This window comes from Rhinopithecus bieti, unplaced genomic scaffold (assembly GCF_001698545.2).
Source record: "Rhinopithecus bieti isolate Rb0 unplaced genomic scaffold, ASM169854v2 scaffold_33474, whole genome shotgun sequence".
NCBI classification, from domain to species: Eukaryota; Metazoa; Chordata; class Mammalia; order Primates; family Cercopithecidae; genus Rhinopithecus; species Rhinopithecus bieti.
In genome coordinates, this window is record NW_016814460.1 from 814,029 (window position 1) to 840,529 (window position 26,501).

Consider the following 26,501-nt stretch of genomic DNA (forward strand, 5'->3'; position numbering starts at 1 on the left):
AAAAAAAAAAAAAAAAAAAAAAAAAAAAAAAGGTTGGACGCGGTGGCACACACCTGTAATCCCAGCACTTTGGGAGGCTGAGACATGTAGATTACCTGAGGTCAGCCTGGGCAACACGATTAAACCTCGTCTCCACCAAAAATACAAAAATTAGCTGGGTGTGGTGGTGGGCACCTGTAATCCTAGCTACTTCGGAGGTTGAGGCAGGAGAATTGCTTGAACCCAGGAGACAGAGTTTGTGATGAGCCGAGATTGCACCATGGCACTCCAGCCAGGGCGACAAGAGCAAAACTTAGTCTCAGAAGAGGCAGATGGAGCTGTGTGGTTGAAGGTAACTTGGGAAGTGAGGGCTCAATGACTTCTGAGAAGAGCTGCTCTTTTTCTGGCTTGTCATCCTTATCTTTGCCCCCTGGCCTGTGGCATTGTCCCCAAACCAGCTCCACCCAGAAGACAAACAAGGAGGGGAGTGTTGAAAAACTCCAGCTCAGTCTGGACTATCCTTCCCATTCCAGTCCTCTTAATGCCCCCAGGGGAGGGCTTAGAGGTCCAGGTGGCACAGTCCATCAGAACTCCTGCCCCTTAGCTCAAAGAGGGCAAGAGATCAGGAAGAGAAGGGGAGGAGAACCCAACCAGAAAATTCACTCTGAAACAAAGCTCTGGAGAAGGAGTTGGGGGAGAATGCCCGGGTCTGGACCCAGCAGTGGACTGACTCAGGGCCCAGCCCAAGCGTTCAGGAAACACAAGCATTTCTGTCATAGATGTGCACTCCCTGTGCCTCAGATGCTCCTACTCAGCAATAGTTTCTCGCCTATTGCTTGTTCTTGGTCTAATCCATGTAAACTCAAACACTGAAATCCACACCTTCAGTAGCTGTACCTTCTGATGGCTATTGGCCAGGACATAGGATCATTACCTAGTCTATTATTATTATTACTATTATTATATCCTGTTAAAAGAATGGAAGAGGAAGGGGTTTAAACAAATCCATCAACTATTTAATGTGGAGAGTGAGGAGAGTCGGAATTCTCTGTGCTCATTCCTTTCCAGAACCCTTAACTAGCTCAAAGTTATTTGACAAACGAGAGGTACCAAACACAACTTTCAAAAAAAACTCCACTTTTGCTCCCTTCCTAACTTTATCAGCCTGAGGCAGTCTGATAAAGCTAATGGCTATTGGAGCATTTCCAGAAAGATAAATCAAAAGTCCTCTCCTCTAATCACCCCACCTGCCCTCATGAAAATCAGAAGAGTGAATACTTGTAAGTGTATGGGGAATAATCACAGCCATAATTTGAATTTAGGGCTGGAGTTCATATCCGCATTTGCTCTAAAGTCTAATTTAGAGTCTACAACTACAACACCCAGAAAACTGGGTAGAATCACGCTGGCGAACGTGGGAATAATCCAGAGGTTGCCCCCACAACTTCACATCCTTGTGCATTTGAGATTGACTCCCAGACACAACTTTGTAAGAAATTGAGGAGACAAGCCAAAGACTCCTGAGATGGTTCAGGGACTGAGAGAGGAGGCCAGAATATGCTGGGTATCACTCCAGCCTTCCAAATCTGAGATAGGGTAAACCCACGAGCTAAGGCTGTGGTGGGAAGGGAGGGAGGGAGGAAGGAACAGGGCCGGATGGGAAAAGCGAGACAGAGACCCAAGTATTTTTTGCTGATTGGTTGATGGGGACCATGTGACCCTGCTTAGTGCATTTCTGATTGGTTGCTTGACCTCTCCTTGGGTTAAAGACCTAGGAACAAAATTGAAAGCTTTCCGGGTTGGCTGGAAAGCTTGGCACCTGATTGCCTGCCCTTCCTCCCGATCCAGAGGGACTCCAAATTCGGATTTAGGATAGTGGGTGGGAAAACCAAGAATTTCAGGCCTCCTTTGTGTTTGCCTTGTTTCCAGGTGGAAATTGAAACTGTTTTTACAAAACAGTAAAAAGCTGAGGCAAACTATTTGAGGGGAAGGAGAATCAATTATCACAGGAAGAGGGGTGGTATTTAAATGGAACTTTTGAGCCTAAAGAACAGAAAAGGGGGTGAAGAAGTCATCAAAGGGCTCAAGGGACGCTGTGTAAATCTTTAAACACCCTCGAATGCCCGTCTACACAGAGAGGAAGGGAATGGGACTGAGATTTGGCCGGGAGTCAGGACAAGTGTCAGGGTGGAGTCTTGCCTGGATGTGGGACTTCGGCCCTGGCTAAATTCCCCGTTAAAGACCACTGCACTCGCTCCCTAGAGCCCTGGGGAGGCTGGAGAGAGGGAAAGAGTCAAGTTACAGACCAAGAGAAACTCCCGTCGCCCTGCTGCTTGGATAGGAAAGTTTCCAGAAACCCTCAAAATCACAGACTAGAGGGAAGGAGCGAGCCAAAAAGGACGGGTAATGAGGAAGGGAGAAACTGGTAATTAGTTTTTTCCAATGCGTTGCTGGAGAGAATTCCCTGTGATCCTAGGGAAATAAAGGTATCAGGGAGGAGGGTGGGGGAAGGCTGAATCTTGGCCGAGACTGAGGCCCTGAGGGATGGCGTCAAGGGAATCCTCCATGTCGGGTTCCCGAGCTCCTCATGCAAATGAGAGACCCCTAGACTGAAGGATGGGGCTCAGCTAAGACTCTCCATTTATTTGGGCCTCTGTACCCCCTTCATTCTCCCAGAGTCTACCTGCTTCTCGGTTCTTCCTCAGTCCCTTGAGCAGCAGGGGCGAGGCTAACAGCATTCCCTCCTCATCCCCCAACAGCACCTTTCCACAAAGCAGGCGCCCAGACACCCCTGCTCCCCAGGCATGCCCCCGCTTCTGGAAGGTGCAGATCTGGCTCAATCCCTCTGCTCCCCACCCCTTTCTCCCAGCCTGGAGGAGTTGCCCTATGGGTCCGCTGGCCTTCAGCCCTACTTCCAAAGCCCTGGCTATTCATGGCTGGCCAGTACAGGAGCCTGAATTCACATGTTGTTTCTTTCCTGGCTTAGCTCCCGGTGACACAGGGAGGGATAGCACTCGCAGGTGTGGAAGACACGTGCCTCTCATGCCCAATGCTTCTGCTGCTCCTTCCTAGAAACCTGAAGAGCGCCCTAGCATTAGGATTGACCCCAGGGTGCAGTGCTCAGATTGGGCCCTGCTAGCTCCATCCCCGAGGGGCTACTCTGTCCTTAAGGTTGGGGGACTTACTTTCCCAGCCTAGCAAAGACATTGCCTCTGCTCCCTCACCCATTCAACACACAATTACACTCCACTCACAGCAGGAACCTCTAGGGCTCTTAGGGCCTAGTTTTATCTGAGGCAAGGGCTGAGAATGCCAGGAAGACCCAAGCAGCTAGAGGGAGAGGAGGAAGCATGAAACCACACTGGCTCTAGACGGACTAAGATGCCAAACTACAGAGGATGAGACAGCTGCCCATCCAAACCTGGTGATGAGGGAGGGAGGGGGCACTCTGGGACCTCTGGGTTCAAACAGCCACCTTTGGGATGCTTTTGCCAGTTCAGGCAGCAGTAGCCTGTGGGCTTAGAAGCCACAAAACCCTCCTTCCCTGCCTTTCTCCCCAGCTTCCCACCCTGCGTGGACTCTGGGCCACTGGCCAATGGCTGAACTCACCCCTCGCTGGAACAGGGGGCCCCAGAGGCATTTCGAACTTGTGTCTAGAGTTTACATACCCGTACAGACACCAAACACCCTTGTTGCTGCCGCTTGCTTTCTTCTCAACTGAAAGGGTCAGGAAGACCTGACAAAACTCTAAACAACCAAGGCCTCTCTACCCCAGTTGACTTGCAGTCAGAGAGAATAAGGAGTGGGAAGGGGAGGGCTGCTCTGGGTAGACAAGCTCCCCCATCTTCCTACTTCCAGCAGCTTCTTAGGCTTCTTCTCTTCTCCCACCCCAGCCTGAGAAGGCCTTTTCCCCTCCCCCTAATGAGTGGGAACTGCCTTCTATCAAGTGAGGGGGGTGGCTAGGTAAATGGGAGAAAGGGTCTGAGAGAGAAAAAGAGAATTAACTCACAGCGTTCGCCTGGGATTCATTTGCGAAGATGTAACCTCTCTCACCATCGTCCCCAGCGCCGTAATCCCCTCTAACTGCCAGGCCCTCTGTCCTAGCATTAAACCTCACCAGCAGCTGCGTGGCTGGACAGTTAAGATTATATATGATGTAAATATATTGTGGGTTTGTCAGCTCTCCCTACACCATAAAACTTGGTTTAATGATATCACGTGGTCCCCCAAGAGCCACTCACGGGCTTGCCTTCAGGCTATTCACATAAATAACCTCCAAAAGTTTCAAACTCCTAAATTCACATAGAAGCCATGCCTATTTCTCTAATGCTCTGTTACACTAAAAAGCCCTGGTGCTGTTCCTTTGCCCCACCCCCACATCCCCCTTGCAGGGTGGAGAGCGGGGAGAGGGTAGATCCTTATTTGTTTATGTACTTACTTATTTCCATAAGGACCTGTCGCCTTCGAGGTCGTGTTGATATTTTTGTCCTCTTATTTTTTCCTCCTCTCTCCTCTAATTGCTCAGAGTGGGCCGTGTCCCCCCTCTTCCCACTCCCCCGGAAGGTAAGTCACGCTTCTTCCCCTTCTTTCTCGCTGCCAGAGGGGGTGGGTTCCGGGACAAAGTGGATAGGCAGGCTCCATGGTCTCTGTTTGGAACCCAGAAGCCCCCTCCATGAACTCCCCCAGAGCAATGCCAGACCCTGGTACCTGGAACTATGTTCTAGGAGGCTGGCAGGTGGGGAAACTACCGCAGGTCCCAAAGCAGAAGCCCCTGTTCAGGGAGAAATCAGGGATCTGGGCCTTACACACCCCCAGTGTAGGGAAGTAGGTACGAGGCCTCTGGCTTGGTTGCCGCCGCTGATGCCGACCGACGCCGCAGAAGCCGAGGCTGGGGCCTGGGCAGACCCGCAGATTGTGACAGGAAGGAGGAGAGCAGGCAGGCACTCTGTGTCCACCCAAGCCTGGCCAAAATGAGTCAGACCTTCAGCTCCTCCAGGGAAGGAGAGGCCCAAACCCTGCCGGGAGGAGGCAGTCAGTGCATGGTGGGGCTGGTGTGCCCTGCCTGGCAGCTCTAACCAACGTTGCCCCATCCATGACAAAGCCCTTGGTTTTCCCCCGGGGTGTTACACCTGTCCCCTGGGGAGGGAGCACAGGACCTGGGCAGCCTGGGAGGCTGGAGCGGGCTGATGCGGGCGCCACAGCCTCTTTTTTAGTTAACTGTTACCCACCGGAGACGCCAGTGCTTCTCCACGCTTCACTGCTCGCCCAATAGTTTTACTCAGCATGGAGAAAAAATTAAAATAACTCCCTGAAGAAAATTACACATTTTATTTCAGAAAGAGAGAGAGAGAGAGCGAGAGCGAGAGAGCGAGCTGGTCTGGGTTGACTGCTGTGTGCAAGTTGAGGAGAGACAACAGGCGCCCTAACCTGGCCTGAGTGCAGTGTGAAGGGGAAGGGTGGCAGTTGTGGGCACTGTTCAATAAACATTTGTTGAGACTGCCTATGTGCCAAGCATGGGGTGAGGAAAGGCTCTTGGGTCTTTTAAAAAATGACTGATGGGTAGCTTAGGCAGTGGGATGCAGCGTAAGTTAGTACTTATAATAAATCCAAGGAGCATCAGCATTAATAATCATAAATATTCCCTTGCCCCTCCCCAGAGCCTCTCTGCTCCCCTTTCTTCTTGGCTACTCCTGCAGCCCAGCTCCAGACCCTCACCCCACCAGTGTGGGGGGCCTAGTGTGGGGGGAAATCACCCCCTTGTGGGAGGTGGGAGAGGAAATGCAGTAAAGTTTTATGGACCCTTCCCACATTTGTTTCTACTGTAAAGTGCTTCCTTCCCCAGCCCATCCCAGGAACCTGGAGAAGGACCTGAGCCTCAGACACTACCTGAATTATCTGCCTCCTCCCACCCCCACCTTTAACCCATCCTCTCCTCCACACAAAATCCCAGAGACTGAGATAAATGATGGCAAACAGACGTGACTCCAGCATTGGTCTATGCAGCTCCTTTCCCAGTTAATTGTCCTGCATAGCCCTAGGCCCTAGAAGGTGGTGGAAACAGTCTGAACATTTCCTGCCAGGCTGATACATGCTGCAGATTGCCCTCCCTGCTCCCGCTTCCCCAGTATCTAAGATACTGAGGCACACCTCCTCCAACTCTCCCAACACCCCCTTACCAAGCAATGCCACTTCCCTCTAGAGGCCCTTCTGGGACCAAATGTGTCCCTAGAGTGAGGGCTCAGCCCTCCCTCTATGTCCAGCAAGGCCTCTCAGGGACCACCTAGGCCCAGGAAAGATCTTCAGAAGCCAAGAAGGGCCTGAGGCTGAGCACGGCGGAGCCACTGGTTCCTGCACCAGAGCTTTGGCATACAGTGGGGGATGCTGCCAGTCCAGAGGCCTCATGGAGTGCAGAAGTGTGAAGGCCATGGACAGCCACAGCATGGGAAAAGCCAGTACCTGAGGCCTAGGTGCCCTTCTCTTCCCCCAGAGGCTCTTGTTGCAGCCAAGGATCAGGAAAGGAACTCAATTTCACCTTCCTCTACTCACTGCCCCTAGAAGCTAGAAAATGTTTTAAAGGGGAGGCTTAAAGTTTGTGGGTCTCCTTCTACACCTCACAGCCCATTTAGACAATTTTACCCAATACATGCCCCAAACAGACAGGAGCCACTGCATCTTTAGTCCTGTTCTCTCTTCGTCTTTATTTGATATGACAAAATATAGTTTCAGGAAGGACCCAGAGTCAATAAATAGTTGGACAACAGCAACGGGTCAGGTGGGCACAGAAAGTCGTGGCAGGGACTATGGGACAGCAAAGGGCCTCTAGGACCACTTGCTGGGGTCCAGTGTCAGGAAACCCCAATAGTTGAGCTAGCTAGCAGGCTGGGGCTGCCGGCCTGAGAGGGCATGCAGCAGGCGCAGGCTGGGGAGGTTCCCGGGTTTGGGGGGAAAGAGGTTGTGGAGATAAGGTTTGGAAAGCATAGAGCAACCGTGGGGGACCTAGGCCGATGTTCTCCTTTCATATGCAAATCATTCATAAGTGAAAATCTAGTTTAGTCGCTACAAGGAAGCACCCCGAGTCTAGGGCCAGGCATTCGCCAGCCTGCGCTGTCTAACCCGTCCAGCCGGGAACAAAGGCGAGGGCGAGGCTAGAGGGTTGGGCGAGGGTCCTGTGGCGCAGGCCGGGCCCACCTTAACTCCGGAGGGCCGCGCTGAGGCTGAGAGTCGGAGAGACGGCCCAGGCCAAGGTTCGTTCAGCGCCAGCCTGTACGCCGCAGCCCTCCGGGGAAGCCCTACGGAGCTTGCCCTGGGCCCCGGGTACCGAGTTGAGCCGAGCTGAGGGGAGATGGGGCAGCCCGGGCAGCCCCGCGGGAACCCTGGGTCAGTAGGGATGCGTAATGCCAAGGAAAAGCGCTTTTGTCTGTGAGGTCCGGGAGCCCAATGCTCCAGCAACTGCCCCCGGCCCGAAATATAGAGAGAGGAAAGGCGAAAAGGAAAGGCGCAGGGACCGGAACCAGCTAGGGGCGCGCTCTGCGGGCCTCCCCCGCTGCGTCTAAAGAGCCTCTTTGCTTTTCATTTTGGAATCTTTCTTCCACTTCATCCTGCGGTTCTGGAACCAGATCTTGATCTGTCTTTCATTGAGACACAAGTTGTTGGCGATCTCTATGCGCCTGCGGCGAGTGAGGTAGCGGTTAAAGTGGAATTCTTTCTCGAGTTCCAGAGTCTGGTAGCGCGTGTAACTGGTTCGGGACCGCTTGCCGTCCGTCTCTGGAACATAAACCCCACCCCAAGCCAGGAAGGGGTGAATAGCGTGCAGCGTTCCCCCGTCCCCACCCCAGCCCCAGACCCCCACCCGCGGCCGAAGGGAGAGGAGGCGAGAGTCCCAAGACAGGCCCCGCGGGCCGCAGGCGGGCCGGCCTGGCCCGGCCCAGCCCAGCCCCGGGAGAGGCGCCTCCGCCCAGGCAGGAAACTTTCCACCGCAGCCTTCTCTTTGCAGCCGGAGGGGCTGAGGGCGGGGGGTTGGGGGGAAGAGGGAGACCCAGGCTCGGACCGAACAATAAGCACCCTCGAGATCCGAGCACCGGGGACCCCCCTCCCGCCCCTCCCGAGTCGCTGGAATCCTCCGGAGCCGCGAGCGCCGGCGGAGCCGGCTCCGCAGGGGAGGGAGGGAGGGAGCAGCGGGGGGATCCCCGCTCGGGAGCCCCGCGCTCCTCACCCTACAGATCCCTCTATTTTTTTAACTCCCTCCCTCTCCCCCAAAAATTGAATATTGCCTTTTATACACGTTTTGTTCCTATGATCCAATTATGTCGTCGTAAATTTGGGCGCACACAGCCTCTAAGCCTTTTAGTGGACAGTTTTACGAGCCATTGATGCCTGGATCGTAAAATTTATGGCCGCAGGTTTTTTTTCTTTATTTGCCCCGCATGGCCTATAAAACCCAGGCGGACCCGAGCGCGCAAAATGAAGTCCTAAAGTTTACCGTGGCTCATGTGCAGTTTGGTCATCCACGGGTAAATCTGTGGCGGGGCCGGTGGCTGGCTCAGTCCGGCGGGCTGCCCTGTCTGCGCCTGCTCCTCTTTGATCTCCCCACTGCTCTTAGCTCGCTCCTCCAGCGCCGGGCGAGCCGCCTTCTGACTGTACATCCCGGGGTTCAGAGGAGCCGCTTCGTCTCTGCCCAGAGCGTGTCCCGGAGCGGCCGCGGCGCTGCAGGCGGGGCGGTCGGGGTGAGCCCGGGGGTTGGCAGCCATGTCTACCCCGTGGAGAGAGTTGGAAGGCGCAGGCGGTGGGAAAGTGATGCTTAAGTCCAATCCGCCGTAGCAGTACCTGGATGCCTGCACCTCTGAGGCCGATCCATAGTTCCCACAAGTTTGCATGTTATAGGCAGGGATATTGGGGCTCTGCTTATAGAATGAATTGGCTACGTAGGAGCTCATGGCGGGGAGGGCCCAAAAAATTTCTGCACCCTTTTTGATTAAGGGTGATTTGTGACTCTTTGAAGTTGAGGGGTTTTTTGTTCTCCAAAGTGCACAATTTATAGGTGGAGATATCTCTTTCTTTATCCTATGCGCTCTTCCCAAATAAGGGAGCCTTAAATAGAGTCACGTGACTCGAGCGGCCACTCATAAATTTGGCTTGATGACCTCCGGGAGGTTAGTGATGGAAGCCGGCGAAACGCATCTCGATATGTTGGCAAAGCCCAACCAAGGGGGAGAGGGAGTGAGAAAGAAGGAAGGGGGAGGGAAAAAAAAATGGTTCTTGGAATTGGGGGTAGCCGGGACAACAAGCCCACAGCGACACCTGGTGCCTATATGGGGAAATTGCATCCTGGAGCACCAGCTTGCTTTCCGGTAGCTGAATTTCCTGCACTGTGAAGGAGAAGCTGGTTGTTGGAGCAACCTCTGAGCTAGCCTTTTAAATTCTGTTTAAAATTGGGAAAAGATGAGGCCCCACCTATAATGCACAGAGTGCTTTTTTGTAATGAATAGCCCCGTTCTCCCAACCGCCAGGGTCTTCCAATCTTCAAAAATGGCTGAGGAAAGGAGATTTAGTTTGGTAGGGTGGCCCATGTCCAGGCTGGAGACCCAATGGGGTTTAACTTAGGTTCCCTAAACCAAAGGTAGAAGTCCCTCGCAGGCCCTAAGGCCCCACTACTGCCGAAGAGGTGCCTATCAGCAAGAGAAAGTAGAATTAGCCTCTGGAGAGATAGACAGGACGCCCAGGAGGAGGGATCCTGAGTGGTCAGAACAAGATAGGGGGGTCATGAAGCTGAGGGTGCTGCGGGCTGTCTGGGATGGATCTGGAGGTGAGGAGCCAGGTGGAGCTGGCTAGACCTCACCATGCTATGGTCCCCAGAGTGGCAACAAGGCAATTTTCAAGTGTGTGCGTGGACACGGACAGAGCAGACAATGGTCTAGAGGACTGCTCTGTCTCCCTGTGTGCGATCCTTGTGTGGTACCTATGTCAGAGGTTTTAGACAGAAAATAGATGTTAATTGAGGGCATGGAGAAGCAAGATTGAAGCCTCCACAAATATTACGTGAGCACGGCAGAGGAAAAGGCCCGTTTTGTGATCTTTGGGGAAAAGGTCTCTGGGCCAGGCTTTCCATGGACCTGAATCCATAAGATCCACAGGAGAGCAATTTCTGAGCTACCAAGAGGAATGGGGCGGACTGGGAGGTGGGCAGGGCAGGCGCCTGGGTAGCCTTCGCAGGGTATCTGCAGCCATTCGGCCCCATCCTCTTCCCCAGTAGCCCCAAATCTCATACTTTCCCGCCTGCTTCTTCCCAGGAAATCTCCGCCCCACCAGAAGGCCCCCTCCTCACTGGTGGAGGCGCTGGAGGCGAGGGTGGGGGTACTGGAGGGAATCTGAAGGGCCTGGAACACGCTGGCGGATTTTTTCCCTCCGGAGACCCCCCTCAACACCTCTCCCCGTAGGCCCACTCAGGTTTCTTTGGTCAGGCTTGGAGAAAGAAGGCCAGGGTTGATAAACGGTTAGGGTCCGGCTGCGCTCCTCACCCGCCTCTTCACCCGTTTGAGGAGAGAAGAGTAAGGAACCAGCCCGGCTGGAGCTGTAATGAAGAAGGAATTTTGTCCCGGCCACGTCAGGAGTCCCAGAACCGGCGAGAGCTCAGTTTCCAGGCTTTCTCTCTCAAGATGTCCTTGAATGGCTCAATCCCTGCCGACAGGGCTCCAGTCCTGCTGTCTTCTCTTTCCCTCGGCTCTCCGCCTCCGCCACGTTTCGCAACAGCCGGCTTGGCGCGGGCCTGGGGCTTGCTCTCACGGCGCCCCCCACCTCCAACTCCCGGGAGTGGGCGGAGGAGACCCTGGTGCCTGGATAGTGCTTCTTTACTGGTCTTTCGGGGCGCCTCGGGGTTCGGACGCCGAGGATCCCGGCGCCACAGAAAAGAAGAAAGGCCTGCGTGGGGCTGGTGCCCAAGCCGACTGATCGGAGCTCCCCCCGGAACAAAATCCTACGCGGCCTTTTTGCCGCAGGGTGTGTGTGTTGCTCCGCGCAGGAGCTCAGAGAGGCCTCCCAGGCTCTCCAGTGCGATCGCGAGAACCAACAGAAGGCCGGGGCCGGGCGCCTGGGCTCCGGGGATGGCGAGTGCAGAGGGCTGTGGGCTTGCAGGCGGCGGGCAGGCGCGGGAGCGCTTGGAGCCTGCTCCAGCTCTCATCCCGAGGCCGGCGGGCTAGCGAATTAACAGAATTCCCGGTATAAACTTTTAAAAATAATATCAGTTTTATTAAATATTCGAGAACGGACCCAGAGGTTGGATTTATACAGGAGGGTAACACGAGGGGATTTATTTATTTATTTATTTTATCCTACTGGCTAAACAAATGTCATTCACTTTTTTTCTCTCTTTTTGTAATTTTCCCTCTTTTTTTTTTCCTTTTTGAAATGGAATAGGAACACTGACGGTGCTAAACATAAATATAAATACAGAGACCACAAATACAGCTAAAAATATTCACACAGAAACGGTCACAGTTTGTAAAATGCCATAATGACCCCCAGGATTCATTAAATACAATTTGCCTGGGCTGGGCATTTGCTGGGGCAGAGGGGCTGGGCAGGGACTGTGGGGAGGCCCTGGGGGTTGGTGTGGAGCCAAGGCGCGCCCTCCTTGGGCCTCTTGGCCCTCCCCGGCTGCCAAGCCGGGCCCTGAGGCCCGAAGCAGAGGCCCCAGGCCCGGGTGCCGGCCCTCTGCACGGGGTGCGGGGTGGGGCGTCGAGGGAGTTGGGGGAGCCAAGTCCTCACTTGGAGGGCAATCTGTAGACTCTGAGTTCAGGGTCCGAGCCCCCAAGGCCTGGACGGGGAAAGGGGCCTGCAGACAAGCCGAGAAGGAGCTAGCAAGGGAGCGAGGAGGAGGAGGCGCGTGGTGAAAGAGAGTTGTGCGGTGAGGGAGGGGGTCCAGAGCTGACTTTCAGGTCCACGTTTGGCTCCCTAATTTTGTTTTAGGGAATCAAAACACATCAATTGTGCCAGTGATAAATACAGAGTGTGTGATTAGGGCAGAGTTGGGGGGGAGCGAGGGAGATAGGGAGAGAGGGGTGGCAGGGACAGTCCTGGTCACTCTTTCTGTTTCTCCTCTTCTGTTTCTTCTCGCTTTTCCTCTTTTCCGCCTAGGTTGTCGGCGGTGGCCCCTCCGCCGCCCCCCGAGAGAGTGGACGTAAGATTGGATTCTTTTTTCCACTTCATCCGGCGGTTCTGGAACCAGATTTTGATCTGTCGCTCGGTCAGGCAAAGCGCGTTGGCGATCTCGATGCGCCGGCGCCGCGTTAGGTAGCGATTGAAGTGAAATTCCTTCTCCAGTTCCAGGGTCTGGTACCGCGAGTAGATCTGGCGGCCGCGCCTCCGGTCCGCTCCGTAGCCGACCCCTAAAGATCCGGGCACAAAACACACTAAAAGCAATCAGCAAGGCGTCCTCTGCAGACTATTTCGCCTAGCAAAGTCCTGACCCTCCCAACCTGGCCAGCAGCTCGCAGCCCCATTAGGGCTCTAGCCTTTTCCCGTTTGCCCTGCCCCACCCCCACTGGGGGTACAGTCAGGACCCCAACTTCATTCAGACCTCCCATAGGTGGGACGTGTGTGTCCCAAAGAAAGGTGTGGGGGGGGGCGGGGCAAAAGGCAAACGGAAAGCTGCAAGTCTAAAAGCTGATATTTGAAAAATCCCAGATAATGGGGATGAGGGCCCCCTTTCTCAAGGACTGGGCTCCCCCATCTCCCCAAGTATCCTAGTTTCTTGGAAACTTCTCCCCACTTCTCTGCCTCTCCTCTTCCCCTCCCTTCTCCTCAGACTGACTCCACTTTGGGGGGCTCCCCCATCTTCTGCTCCCTCCCCTCATCCCCTGCCCTGTTCCTGCCCCCTCAGCTCGTCTTGGAGACCTCCAATCCGTCAGGGGCCAAGGGGCCAGGCCCCTGCAAGCGAGCGGGAGGCGAGTTGAGGGGCAGAAGAGGGGCCCTGTCTCGGCAAGGAGACGAGCGTGATTGTTTTTATGGGGCCATAAAAAACTCTCTCCGCCCGTTCTTCTAGGGAAGCCGGTCATAAAGCCAGTTCAGTTTATTTAATTTATATCTCGGAGCTGTAAAACTCACCACTGTGCGAATTCATTCGCTGCATCCAGGGGTAAATCTGGATACTGGCTTTCTGGTCCTGGGGCGCAGTCCTGCCCTGCTCAGAACTAAAATCCTGAGCGATTGAGGTCTGTGTGTTATGTCCTAAGGTGTTTTGTCTGCAGTTTGAGAGCATGTCTTTCTCCTGGTAAAAGGAATTAGATCCATAGTCATACGGCCCCCGGCTGGAACTGAACACGACATTCTCCTGTGGCGAATAAAAGGGAGTCGAGTAGATCCGGTTCTGGGCAACGGCCGCTCCATAGGTCGAGAAATGCCTCACTGGATCATAGGCGGTGGAATTGAGGGCGACGTTGGGGAGGACGTCCTGGCCCCCGGCGAGGTGGCAGGATAAGGAAGGGTTAGTGAAGTAGGAATTCATCCCTTTGCCTTTACCTGGTCGGGCTATGATTTCTTTAATATTTATTTCTGTCTCCAGTTTGTACTCGGAACTAGATGGTTATAGGGACGGCTCCAATCCAGGACAGACAAAATGACAAAGTCAGCTGACCCCCTCCCAGCCAATCGCAAGCCAGATGTCAAGAAGGGGGAAAAAAATCGCTTCTGCTTCTGTTGATTCCCTAGTTGAGACTAAGTGTGTGCTTTGAAAGTAAGACTTGGATTTCTTTTAAAAATATATATGTAGGGGAACTGGTTTGGTGGTGAAAGAGGGGTGCACGTCCCTGAGCAGGGCCTTGGGACTTAGGTAAGGAGAGCTGTACTCCCAGGAAATCTCTTAGCCCCAGCTAACTTTGCTGTGCTGTGGCCAGAGCAGGGCTAGATAAATCCCTGTATTTTCAATCTGGTTTCATCTTTTATATCTGCCCCCTTGTAAAATTACACCCTGATTTCTCCATGGGAGGAAGAAGGAACTCCCTCCCAGCACAGGAGGGGGTCCGCAGAAATCCTGCAGGAAATCCTGGTTTGACACTCCATGGAGTGAGTCCCATCACTAAACTAGTATTTTTTTCTCCAATAATTAAAAAAAAAAAAAAATCAAAAGTAGAAAGAAATTTCATGAAACCTGTTCCCCTGAGTAAGTAGAGTGTGGCTGAGAGTCTTGAATGTAGGAGGGATGTGGGGAACAACTAGGTCTAAAGGGGCAAGACTTCAGGGTACAGTGGCAGAGCTGAAGTGGGCAAACGGGCCACGCATCTGCTCTCCTTTGCCTCCTGGTTCCCTTCTGCCTCCTCCTCAGGACCCCTCTTTTGGGAAAACTCTTCCAGCATTTCTGCCTAAAAGAGCAAATGTATAAAATGCAATAGAAAATGAGAAAAAAGAAGTAAAATGTAGGGAGGTGGCACCGGAGGGGGAGAGGCAGAGAGAAAGAGAGAGAGAAAGGAAGAATGAAAACTCTGAGAATCTTTCTAGAGACATCAACTCCTGTTTATGTTGGTGAGAATTTATGATTTGGAGCCAGTGAGGGCCGGTGGGGTAATTCACATAGGATCCAGCCAGAAAGAGAAGGCTGGTGGGGCTCTGATGGACAGTTGGCTTCCTGCAAGCTCAAGCCCCTGCCTTGGTCAGAAGCCCCTGCCCCTTCCAGACTCAGGGCACCGCCAGTGGAGGCGCCCCTGGACCTGAGCTATGAGGCTTGGAGACTTCAGAAAGGGGTTCTAAGGAGCTCTCACCCAAGTGCCAGTCACCCCTGGTGGGGATGGGCCTCTCAGCAGCCTCAACCCCCATTTTCCCCCCATCTTGAGGCTAAAAAAAAAAAAAGGAAGAGATGGTTACGAAAAGGCCGCTGAATCCGAGGCTTCTGAGAGAGCCGCAGTAGGCGAACTGAAACAGCGGAAAGTGTGCAGATGGGGGTTTTCTCCTGATTAGTCCAAACTTAATTTGATATCGTGATATAGGCTGAAAATGCTTTGAGTTGACAAAGAGGGGTGGTGGGGAGTGTGCAGGGAGCAGTGAAAGCTCATATTCTTCCCCCCCACCACCATTTTTGGGTGGGTTGGGGGGGGAAACTGGTTATAACAAGAACCCGGATGTCGCGGGATTTTATGATCTTTTCCTTCTGTGTAACAAAGCGGAGTAATCAATGGGTAGCAATAAAGCCATAAACGGGACTATGCTGAGAAAAAACTCGTTTATTCATCTTCTGTAACGTTAAGGTTTCCCTGGAGTGTCGCTAGGAGGGAAAACTAAAGTTTCGAACCCAAAAGCAGACAGTGTGCAGGAGCTGGTGGAGATAACACGTTAGTTAATACATGAACCTCGTTAGGGGGTTGAAGAGTCTTCCTGTCAGACAATTTGTGTTGGTTTTAAAAAATACAGCCCCAATCCCATAGAAAGGACAGAAATTTGTCGGTATTTGGAAGGGAAGGGGAAAGACTCCTATAATTATAAAGGTTCCTCCTTCTAGACCACATTTTCTTCTCCCCAAGGAAATGAAGGGGAAAGCGTAGAGGAGGATTTTTAAATTAAGAAAAAAATTTTTTTATATGAGTTATCTCGTTTTGGGGTGACTTGGCAGGTACACAAACACAGACACCAATGTGAGTTGCTTTTTGCCCTATAATCCAGCTGTCCTCGAATTCATGGCATGCCTGAGCAGAGGTTTCTAACAGCTGGCTGAGGTTTTAGGCCCCCTGGAGGGCAAGAGGTGGGGGAGAGACAACAAGGCAGGAGTACTCTGGGGGCTGAGCTAGGGAACAAGTCAGTGCACCCCTGGACACAAGTAGCCTCTCTCAGAGTTCCCAGCCTCCTTTCTGCCCTGAGGGTAATGGTGTAACAAGTAGAAGAGGCCGGAAGAGAGAGTAACTCCGTCCCCCCTACCCCAGTTTCAGAGAGAGAGAGAGATTGCTAGAGGGATAAATCATGTCAGTGATATTTCCTTCAAGATATTGAATTGTTGCAATGTACAACAAATTGAATGATGGAAGATAGGATGTCTTAATGAGGTTTCGCTTTCAGTGAGTGTTGATTTTCTGTGTATTTAAAAATCTTTTATGTCTGGGTGGGGGAGGGAAGGACCTTGGAAGAAAGAAGGGGCTTCTGGGGCAGCATGGACTACAGCCCCCAGCAAGGATGCCTAGGTTTCCTTGAGCCCCTCCTCAACCATGTCTGGAGAGGAAAGGGGCCCCAAAGTTGGGGAGATTCTCTATTGGGGCCTAAAGGCGGTGGGCTCAGGGGGATTGGCAACCTGAGAAGCAGAATGTGAGCCTCAGCCCCGGAAAGTTAAGTGTTTTATGACGTCCCTAAACAGAGGGCAGAGACTGAAAGGTCTCGCCGATTTATAATGAACAGAAACCAGCTGCTGGGTGAAAAAGGCAGAAATGCTGGAAGGGGGAGAGAAGGGGAAACAGAAATACAAATAAATTCCTCCACTGCTTAAAGACTTTTGGCAAAATTAATTTTCAACACACTCCCCTCCATTACCTTTCATTCCTGAGGAAAGAAGCCCTCTTCTTTCTCTTAGATCTTTAATTACGCAGCTGAAATTTACTGAAAGAATTCGCTCCAAGGGGGGAGAGCAGGTCAGATGAGCCCGATCTTCCCTCCATTGGATTATATTTTCCTTTTCCCATTTCATGTTAATTTTATTTTATTTTATTTTTTGGCAAAAGAATGGCTGTCTATAGGGGGAAAGTTGGGACTTAGAGTTTTCTAAATATATTTATATTTTCCTGTTAAATTTGTCTGAAAACAATTATGGAAACTCATCAGCAGAAGCAAGAACAGATGTTTTATTAAAACTGCAGTTGTGCTCTGTAAATATGCACAAGTCTTGGGAAGGAGGGGAGAGAACTTGTTCTTTGTTTCTATAAAACCAGCCCAGAGAAATCAGAGAACACTACCCCCGCCCCAACCCCATCAGGCTTGCAGGTCTCCTTGCTGTTGCTCTGGCCCCTTGGCCTCCCGAATCAGGCATTCGGAAGGGGCTTGGTGTCAAGAGCAGATTTTCACTTTCAGAGAGGTTTTAATTAGTGGATTCAAAAACAGAATTCAAAAAACACACAAAAAGAATACAGGGGAAAAGTTGCCACTTGCTTCTCCAGTCCTCCCCAGTGCAAAACACATGCTTTTGATAGCGCTAATTATAGGAGAGAAATTTACTGCCTGCGCCTTGGACCTGAGTGGGGTGCAGTCACTGGCCTGGAGTCCCCAAGGATAAGGGTGGCATTGCAGCCTGGGCACTTGGGGATTTCCCTAGGCAAGTTAAAAGCTACCACTCCAGCCTTACTCCGCTTTAGGCCAGGGAAAGCCTGGGGGCCTGTGAGCTTTGAACTGGGGAAAGGCTGGGTGGGACTGGACCCAGCCTGAAGAGGTTCGTGGGCAGGCCTCACCTTGCTGACTTTTGCGTTCCACTCAGCTCTGGGAAATATATTAATTTCTTGGGGAGGGATATTTGAAGTGAGCGGGATGAGATCTGGAATTTTTATTAGGGGACAATATTTTCCAGAGGTCCTCCTGAGTTGTGTTCTATTTCCTCTCTCTCCCCAGATCCCCCAACTCTGCGCGGATGTTTGTGACTCACCCACCCTCGCACACAGATACACATGCTCCGTTCCTGGCTGCTGCGTCGCAACTACAGCTCGGTGCCTCCGGAGGCTGCTCAGGGACCCAAGCACTGGAGCCGCAGGACTCAGTGCTCCGTCTCAGCGCTTGGCCTGGGTGCTCAGCTGCCTGGACGCGACCGTAGCTGCCCGACCCTGCCCCCACCACCCCCAATTCTCACTTTTTTGAGCAAGAGAAGAGCGGTTGCCCCGCCGGCCCCTTTTGTGCCACTGGAGGAGGGTTAAAATCCCTGTTACGGAGAAAGCCGAGTTTCAGTAATTGCTCAGCTCCCCTCACAACCCCTTAACCACTATTTGGTTAAGGCTTTGCTGTTCTAGAGCGACTGCTTAGTTGGCCCGATTGGTCCATTATTTGACTTTTTTATTTAGAAATTAAAAATAAATTCTACTCCAAATGCCTGCTGTTTTGTGTATAAATAAGCTCCTTTGATCTCCATGGAACTTCTAGTCAAAGGATCAGATCGCAAAGAAAGCCTCCTGGTCTGCCAGAGAACCTGAATGCAGGGAATGCTGCTTGGGAACACTAAAGCATGGCTCACCTAAGGGGCTTCAGTTTCCCATAGATATGATGGGGAAGCTGTCTGAACACATACCTGCCCCCCCTACACACACCACATTCCAAAAAGGAACACTCCTCCTTTCAAAGTTTAGGCATGGAGAGAAGTGAAATTTGACACACCTAACACAGAAATTGATTCCATTTTGGGGTGCTAATATTTTGGGGACAGGGCCCGGGCTGACCAGTTGAAGGGAGCTGGGGAATCAGCAGGGAGGAGGAAAGGAGGAAGAGGCCAGATTGAGCATGTTAAGCTGCTGAGAACTGCCCCCAAACACCTCCGAGGCCTGCACTGGTGACTCCTCTTTTGGGCTAAGAGGTTGAGAGGCTACCGGAGCTGCTTTTGCTTTATTGCAATTAAACGGAGAAGAAAGGTATATGGAGGGGCTCTGCTAACTCATGTCACATTTCCTCTCCCTCTTTCTCTCCAGATTTCTGCCTGACCTTTCCTAACCAGCATTTCACTTACTGCTGCTACCATCAGCAGACACAAACTCTCACATCGGCATTTGTTTGGCTTCTCAATTCCCTTCTCTGACTTAAGGTTAACATAAAATAGGTCCCAAACATCTCTACCCCATCACGCTCAACCCTGAGCCCCCTTCCAGCTCCATCTGGAAAAAATCATTTCTGGCTTTTTGGGGGCTGGCGCCCAAGCCTCCCACCTCTATTCCAAGCAGCTGAGTATCAGCTCAGGAAGGGGATTGGGGAGAGCCTGGGGATATAGCTCTCTGAGCTGGGAATGGGGAGAAAGCTTAGACACCTAGGGACACTTGAGGGGGACAAAGCAAGTGGTCCTGCTTGGCCCAGGAGAAAAATTAAAATCCAGAATATCCAGAATATTTTCAGCCCCCAGAATAGGGCCTCAAGAGGATGTCCCATGAAGAAGAAGCCACAACAGGGGGTGTGCTGCTCTGCGCTGGGTCAAGGGATCCCCAGCTTCCTGGCTTCTTCAATACCTCTCCACATGAAGCATTGCTTGGACCTATTTGAGAGGTTCATGAGAATTATCAAATTCAAGAACTCGGTATTTATGATGTCACAGTGAGTTGTCATATAGAAATTGTAAATGTCCTACCAGTTATACATGGCAGGAGTTTTGTGTGTGGGTTCCCGCCCTCCCTTCATGTTTTTTTCCTTTCCCCCTCTTTCTCCCCCGGTCTAGCTTCTCCTGCTTGAAAATAAAATGTTGTTATGTTCTGGAACAATAAGCCAACAATAAAACAGCATCCTCATTTCCCTATAAATAATTTTATCCTTTATTGTTTGCAGATCTGAAAGAACCATTTAATCTGCGCTGGCAAAAAGAGAGAGAGAGAGACTGGGAGGGGAAAATTAATTTCAGAAATGAGAATATTACTTACTTGAATGATACTGTTTTAAATTTAATAGCCAGGAGCAAAATTAAAGGCCAAAAGCCAACTATCTGACTCTACACCTGGCGGGATTGGAAACATATAGGATCTTTAGCAAAGGGGCAATTTAATTTTGTAGGATTTGCTTAAATTCACTGCAATTTTGGGGGGCTGAGGAGAAGGGAGTGTGGGAGGAGAATGACATGCTATATCTAGCTTTATGAATCCACTAGCATTACTCTAATTTAAAACCCAACAACCCGGTCTCAGGGAAACTCCTGCAGAAAGAAGTGGGGTAGTGGGGGACTGGGTTGACGGGGGTGGGCTCAACTTTCTCAGTGAGTGTGGCCCCCTTAACCAAGTGGTTACCAGGGAAAGGAAGAAAAGCCTAGGCAAGGGAAGGGTTGCTCAGAAGTCTCTCCACCACAGGGACACCCGGAGGTTTATGGTGTCCCCATAATTCCCCTTACCCTATAAACAGCTGCCCTGTTTTAAGACTATTTCTGCTTCTTCCCCTCCGAAAGGGAGAATGCAAGAGCTTGTGAGGGCAGGAGGGGGTGGCTGGAAAGGGGAGGGAGTTCGGGGATAGCACTGCACTTTGTTCTCCTGGGCGAGTTCGCTGGTTTGGCGGGTTTCTGACGCAGGGTGGCAGCAGACAAAACAAGTAAACAACTCACAGACACAATAAACAGGAGTGGCAGCGGCACCATGGCAGAGGCCATGGGCTGGGCCAGGGGCACAATCCTGAGGTAACGTCACCCCAGTGCCCGGGGTAACCAAGGCCCAGAAAGCCTAAGGCTGCCCTCCGTGAAGGGTGGAAGGAAGGTGGAAGAAAGCTGCACATCTCTTGGTGCAGCCAGTCTGGACAAGAGTCTTGGGAGGAACCCGATCACCTAGAGAGTGGCGGAAAACCCCTCCAGCCCTGCTCTGGTCCCTGCTTTCTTTTTTGGGGTTTTCCAGTGACATTGATATTTCCCCTCTGCTCTTTTGTGTCTCCGGAAGGGAAAAGGCTGGGAAAGAAGGCCCATTAATTCTCAGCCTCGGTAGCCCATACTCAGTGCTCTAGGCCACAGGCGGCGGGCCCAGCGTCCTCTCCCATGCTGCTCGGACCAGCCTTCTCCCTGACCAGGTCTTGCCCTGGCTCAGATATTGATGAGGATTAAAATGTAGTTCATCCAGTAACCGGATCTGGGTATTTGGGGGACCTTAGAGAACTCCCAATCCGCCACCATGGATGCAGGCAAATCGGGCTGGGGTGGGGTCAGTGGCTGGCTTGGGTAAGCAGGGGGAGAAACATATTCACTGCATCCCTACCCCTTCTGGTTTGCCTTTTCCACCAGCTTCTCCAAGCACCCTGGCCAGCAGCCGCCCCAGACCACTGTCTAGAGGCCACCTTATTAACCACTCTTATCCCTTCATCGCCCCAGGGAGGCTTCCAGTGCCAGGTCCCTGTCTACTCAGAACTGCTTGCAGACCCACCACGCCCGTGAAAAGAGTACCGCAGAACTCAATTTCAAGACAACTGGTCTCCCCTGTAAAATACTTTGTAAGTTGGCAGAGTTTGCTAGAAGGTGTGGAGAGAAAGCAGAAGGGATTTAGTATTTCCCCAGTCCAGCTGCTCAGGCAACAAAAGCAATAAAGTCTGAGAAAGCCTTTATGGCATCCATTGGTTACTGGAACCTGCATACTGCGATTCCAGTGCACACATATTTCCAGCAGAGCGTGCACAGAGGGCCTGCTCAGTGCACCCGGTGCCTCCATGAGCCCATTCTCATCTAGTGAGGGTTAACAAAATTTTGCATGCACATAAAATGGTGTTTGAGCGAATATAGGCATGGTAATATTCAATTAACCACCAAGGAAATATGAGTATGTATATATTCATGCATAAGCCTGAGTCTATACATTTGAGCCTGTATATAATAAATACATAACACTCCCAAGCCTGGTTTCAGAACACAACAGCCAACCCAACAAGGTCGCCTTCTCTAAACAAGGTTGCATTCTGTCAGGATCACAACTGTCAGACCAGGGAAAGAAAGGGTTTGCTCTGCCCATTTCTCCTTAACTAGGAACCGGCAGGTGAAATACAGCGGATGGCAGGGCTGACAAAGCCCCTTGTAAGGAGAGCAGGCAGGCCTAAGGGTGCCCAAAGAGTGGGCTCAGAGTGGGAGGCTCCAAGGAATGTTGCCAGGCCCTGACCCACAGATTCCGTGTCTCTGCCTGGGGTGTGCAGAGTCCTTGAGCCAGATTCTATTCTCAGCCACCCTGGCTATTATTAGATAATCACGGAAGGGCTCTCCTGCAGTAAGGACCACGTCAGCAGGGAATGTGGCCTGCAAGGAGGCTGAGAGTTGCCACTGGTGGATCCTCTTGTGCTTCTGTTTGAATGCCAGAGAAGGAGAGAAAGAAGGAGAAGGGAAAGAAAATCGAAAGTAACTGGGAAGCAGAGAGTTGGTGTTGGAGTCCACTGGGGTCCAGTTTATCCCCTGGCCAGGGTGGAAAATGAAAACAGAGCACCAGTCGCTGCTGCTCTGCCTTCTCTCCCTGCCTCTGTCTTGTGAGGATGGGTCTAGGGGTAAGGGGCATAGGATGGGGGTGGGGGAGCTGCAGGGCTCTAGACAGGAAGGAACAGAAAATCAATTAAAATATTATATAAAGACACCTCAGGATGGTGCTGTTAAGCGGCCAACCTCGAACTCTAGCACCCCCAAATCTCACTGTGGACACACTCGGGTCGTTCCAGGATTGAGATAAATACCCCAGCCCTCGCCCAGGCCCGCCCCTCTGGTGGGAGGGGGCGCTTCTAATATTCCAGGTGAATCTCCACTGGCCTGAATGGCCTTCTCTGGAAAAGGTTTTCTTTCGGGGGAGGACAAAGGATACTTGTGTTCCCACCCCCCCAATCAGCGGCCATCCACAGGGGCAGGGGCAGACAAAATACAGGCGAAAGAGAGAAATAGAGGCCTCACCGGTAGGCGATTCCCACATTACGCCAGGAGAAAAGCTCCCTTTTTCGGGCCTCTCGGGCCCCTCCAGTGTCCCACCGCACTCCCTTTGCCCTTTTCAGGTCCCACAGACTCCGGGTTCCCGCCTGCCGCAGGCTGGATCTCCGGGGCGTCAGCCCCTGGGCCGTGCCTGAGCGGCGGGAGAGCGCGCGGCAGCCGGAGCAGGCGGCGGGCTGGGCCCATTTGGGGAGAGCCAAGCGTTTTACTCGATCGTAAACAAGGAACGCGAAATTAGCCCCTCGTCAGACGCCTCTGCCGACACACAAGTCCTACCGAGGGGGGGAGGGGGAGAGAAAATGCCATTTCTTCCCCCGGGAGAATACCTCAGAGGCCTTTATGTTGGCTGCGAAAGGGGAATTTTGGGGGGGCAGAAAAGGAAGGGAAGGCGGTTGTGGGGGGAGGGGAGATAAAATTCACCGTCAGCTCGGGCCCAAGCGGTTTGATCTGAATGCAAACTGTATTTTTAAGAATGTGATAAAACAGGTTTCTTTCCCCCCCGGCCCCCCACAGGCGACGGGTCAGGGTTTAAACAGGAAATCGTGGAGCGATCCCCTCCCCCACTGGGACTTGGCGCAGAATCCCAGTCGCGCCTCTGGGAGAGGGTGGGGGTGGGGGGGTGTCTTGGCTTAGATTGAAGGTGAGTCTGGCCCCCAGGCTCTCTCGGACCTCGTCTGGAATATGCTCCCCCACGCCTCCGGGTGTGTCTGCCTGGGTGTGTAGGCGTTTGCGTGTGCGTCGCCCTTTATAGACAGAAATTCACACTTATAGGGGCCGCCTTGGAGCCTCAGACCCGGGCCGGGGTCATATATCAAACTGCAACACATTCAGGGCCACGTACATTTGGAAGAAATTAAGCCACTGTGTTATGAAACCATATGCGTCGGGTTAAGACTATACAACAGGCCATTAGCACCAATTATTAGAGAGATCCCGAGTGCCCAGGACTCTCCCGCCGCCCCAGGCTGACGCCCCTACCCCATAAGCCAGCAGCCCCCGGAATCCTCACTGCCTCCACAGAACCTAGGAGACCCTGCCAGGAGGACTGGGCCTGTCCCCACCCAGCCTAGGGCCTTCCCCATTCCCACCTCTGCCCTAGGCGAGGCAGGTCCTAGCCTAGAGCAGCCATGCGTGGCCAGCGGGCATCCCGGTCCAGTGGGCATCCCGGCTGGGATGGCCGCGGTTGGGGGTGAGGGGCGCAGGACCCGGGAAGGGAAAGCCGGTAGGCCTCTTTCTCCAAGCACAAGATGGCTTTTGAGTACTGCATCCCCCACCCCCACCCTCCATCCTCCACCCTCCACCCTCCACCCAACGCAGGGCACCTCCCACCCTTCCATCCGCCCGAGTGGGGCGGGAGCAGGGGTGGGCAGACGCTCTCCTCTCGGCTGACGCGCACCAGCCACCAGCCTCCCCCCTAATTGCCAATTAACAGGCTCCGCCGGCAGCCTAGATGCGCCCGCTTCCTGCTCTGCGGCCCGGCCCTAGGCCCACACTGCGCATGTGTGAGCTCTAAGAGTCGCGCTCTCTGGGAGGGAGGAGGCTGCCAGACAGGGAGGGGACGCTGGAAAGTTTGTTTGGGGGTTGGGAGGCTGACTTTGCTTAGGGGGCAATGGGTACAGCCTCTAGGTTCTCCCGCCTGGAGCTTGAGCTTCCAGTTCTCCTCCGACCCAGTTCCATTAGCCGAGAACCCGAAGATCTATAATAAGCAGGTACTGACACAGTGGGCAGTAAAAGCTGGCGCCCTAGACCGCCAGCTTGAGCCCCACAGGTGCTGTTCCCTTGCCCCTCCACCCCCAACTTGGCACACAGTGACATCAGGACAACACAATCGCCCCACTACCAGTTACCAGTATTCCAGTTTAACCCCATTTCTCTCCCACCCCCCACTTTTCCTTCCCATTACTACCTACGCGCCCACCCTCTCGCCATCCTCCTCTACTCCCTAACGAAGACAAGCCGCTGCTGTCCTTATCTTGAAACCGCCACCCAGCTACGGACCATTAGTTACATATTTGAACCAATAAGGAAACACTTACCGAGCGCTGCTGTCACTCTCCCTCTCTCCCTCTCTCTCTGCCTCTCTCTCCCACTCTTTCTCGTCTTCCCTCATTCTGTGCCGCTGCCGAGCCTGTCTCAGCTCCACACACACACATATGCTTTATATAAATTCAAAAATAAAAATAATTAAAATCATCCAAAAGCCAAACAAAATTAAGGAGAGTTGCAAGAAGGGGGCAGGAGACACAGCCTGGGAGAGGGGAGGGGCGGAGGCATCTGCAGCTCCCTAGCTCAACTCCTGCTCCTGCATTCCTCCTGCCCCTTGGGGGCCAGAGGGTCGGGAAGGGAGAGAGAGATGCCCTCAACTTCTGTCTCTCCCCTCCTGTCCCCACCCTCCGCAGCTGCCCCCAGCTTCGGCAACTCCACTTGGGAAGAAAAAAAATTAAATGTGGGGAAAATAATTATTAATCAGATTAATTTAAAAAAAAACTGCTAATGAAGGGAGCGCCCAGCGCAGGTTTCCCTGGCAATGGTTAGGCTCTTACAGAGAGGACTGTTCTGCGGAGCGCTCGGAACGGACAAACCACAATAAAAAGTTCACGTTCATGGATGGAATCCACATGACTTCTTGTGGCCAATCCAACTTGTGAGTCGATCGTAAACTTTTATTACTCAGCTGTAAATTTTCTGCAAACAACCGGGAATGCGATGCATTTGTGTAGCGTGTGCAAATGGGCGCCGCGGTCGCCATGTTATGTTTACCCAATTCTCTCATAGAGGGAGCAATGCGCCCGGACCCCCCACCCCACCCTTACGCCCGCCACCCACCGCCACTCCCACGGCCCGGGCTGCGCGGACGGAAAGAGCTGAGGGCGGACGCCCAGACGAAAGAAAGCTTCAAGCACGGAGGGTCGGTTGTCTCTCCTGGCTTGCCGAGTTTTAAATATTGTCCTTAATAAATGGGGGCATTAAGGTTGGATCAGGGGGAATTCAAAGCTTTGCAAAGATTTGTGGCCTTGAGGCAGTGATGGCTGGTGAGTTGCAGGGATTGAAAGGGTGCCTCCCTACCCCTACCTTTTTTTTTTTTTTTGGAAGAGAACAACATCCCCTCTATGGGGTACCCCTGAAAACCCCTACTCCACCCTAGACAGGAACAGTAGTGTAAGACCACTGGCAACCACCCAGCCAAACCTGACCTGGAGTGGTCTGAAGAACCTAGGGGACTAGACCTACCCTGGGCAATCCTGCAGTTTAGCAAGAGAGGTGAGAATTGGGGGCAACTTCTAGGACCTTCAAAACGACCCTCATCCGGGGGTCCCTTTCTTAGAGAGAAAAACATTTCCCCCCAAGACCATCCCTAGTTTCACTTCCCAGTTCAAACGGTGGCTTACTTGAAATCTTTCTACAATTAAAAATAAAATTAAAGCCCAAGATCTTGGTCTCTTCTTCCTTTTTGGGGGGAGGGGTGCAAGGCAGTAAGCCTTTTGGATCGTGTTAGATTGCCCACACCCACCTGCCTTTCTCAGAAAAATTTTCTGATTCAGTGTCTGGGCAGCTGGGATGTACTACCGAGGCCTGAAAAACTAACCTTTTACTGCCCTGAATTCCACCTTCTGTGCTAAAATTTCGAGCAGCCTGCTTTTCCAGACCCATAATTTTGAAGGTGAGTCCAGAATAAATTCCCCCATATAGACTATTTGCCGGGGGAGGGGTTGCAGCCAGGTCACTCTCCCTACGGGCTGCAGATTTGAAGGCCAGCAGCTCTCCACTTGGTCCCGCATCAAGCTGGCATGGGAATCTCAATGGCTGGGTGCCTCAACCCGGACCAAGAGGGGATACCTCATGCCTTCCCCAAACTTCCTCCATAGAAAGCAAAGCAGTTCCCTAGGCCGGATGCAGGGACCTCGTTTCTTTTTTACAAACCCACCCATAAATTTTATAACAGGTAGTTAAAAATTACGACAAGGAAGCG

The 26,501-nt window shown here is 52.5% G+C and overlaps 3 protein-coding genes across 8 annotated transcripts in view; all 3 read right to left on the reverse strand.

Moving 5' to 3' along the window:
* The window catches only part of HOXC4 (homeobox C4), a 65,443-nt gene that overhangs the window by 14,637 nt on the left and 24,305 nt on the right, over positions 1-26,501 (reverse strand). Inside the window, exon 1 of one of the 4 annotated variants that reach the window (XM_017851016.1) lies at positions 4,789-4,873. The exons of 1 other annotated variant lie outside the window; for it this stretch is intronic. The gene's annotated coding sequence lies outside the window, so the exon portion shown is untranslated. Of the gene's footprint in view, positions 1-3,988; positions 4,104-4,417; positions 4,482-4,788; positions 4,874-26,501 lie in introns of those variants that run through there. 2 more of the 4 variants (XM_017851011.1, XM_017851015.1) reach the window with 2 other exon arrangements.
* Positions 6,653-9,231, reverse strand: HOXC5 (homeobox C5). Its single transcript, XM_017851024.1, has 2 exons — positions 8,459-9,231; positions 6,653-7,743 (listed from the first exon to the last, which is right to left on the reverse strand). Exons 1-2 carry the CDS (start codon positions 8,910-8,912, stop codon positions 7,529-7,531), a joined length of 669 nt encoding a protein of 222 aa, XP_017706513.1. The 5' UTR covers positions 8,913-9,231; the 3' UTR covers positions 6,653-7,528.
* On the reverse strand, positions 11,199-25,127 carry HOXC6 (homeobox C6). Of its 3 annotated transcripts, XM_017851022.1 has the most exons (3): positions 24,568-25,127; positions 13,078-13,423; positions 11,199-12,359 (listed from the first exon to the last, which is right to left on the reverse strand). In XM_017851022.1, the coding sequence occupies exons 2-3, from the start codon at positions 13,229-13,231 to the stop codon at positions 12,052-12,054; spliced, it is 462 nt and encodes a 153-aa protein (XP_017706511.1). In that variant the 5' UTR covers positions 13,232-13,423; positions 24,568-25,127; the 3' UTR covers positions 11,199-12,051. The 3 variants fall into 3 exon arrangements, with proteins under 3 accessions (XP_017706511.1, XP_017706509.1, XP_017706510.1); XM_017851020.1 differs by lacking the exon at positions 24,568-25,127 and having other exon boundaries at positions 11,199-12,383; positions 13,078-13,971; XM_017851021.1 differs by lacking the exon at positions 24,568-25,127 and having other exon boundaries at positions 13,078-13,636.

Coding starts and splice junctions, on each gene's coding strand:
- HOXC5 (XM_017851024.1), bottom strand. CDS start 8,912: ATGAGCTCCTACGTAGCCAATTCATTCTATAAGCAGAGCCCCAATATC. Junction 7,744..8,458: donor CAAACTGCACATGAGCCACG/GTAAACTTTAGG, acceptor TTTATGTTCCAG/AGACGGACGGCAAGCGGTCC.
- HOXC6 (XM_017851020.1), bottom strand. CDS start 13,477: ATGAATTCCTACTTCACTAACCCTTCCTTATCCTGCCACCTCGCCGGG. Junction 12,384..13,077: donor GCGAATGAATTCGCACAGTG/GTGAGTTTTACA, acceptor GATTGCTTTTAG/TGTGTTTTGTGCCCGGATCT.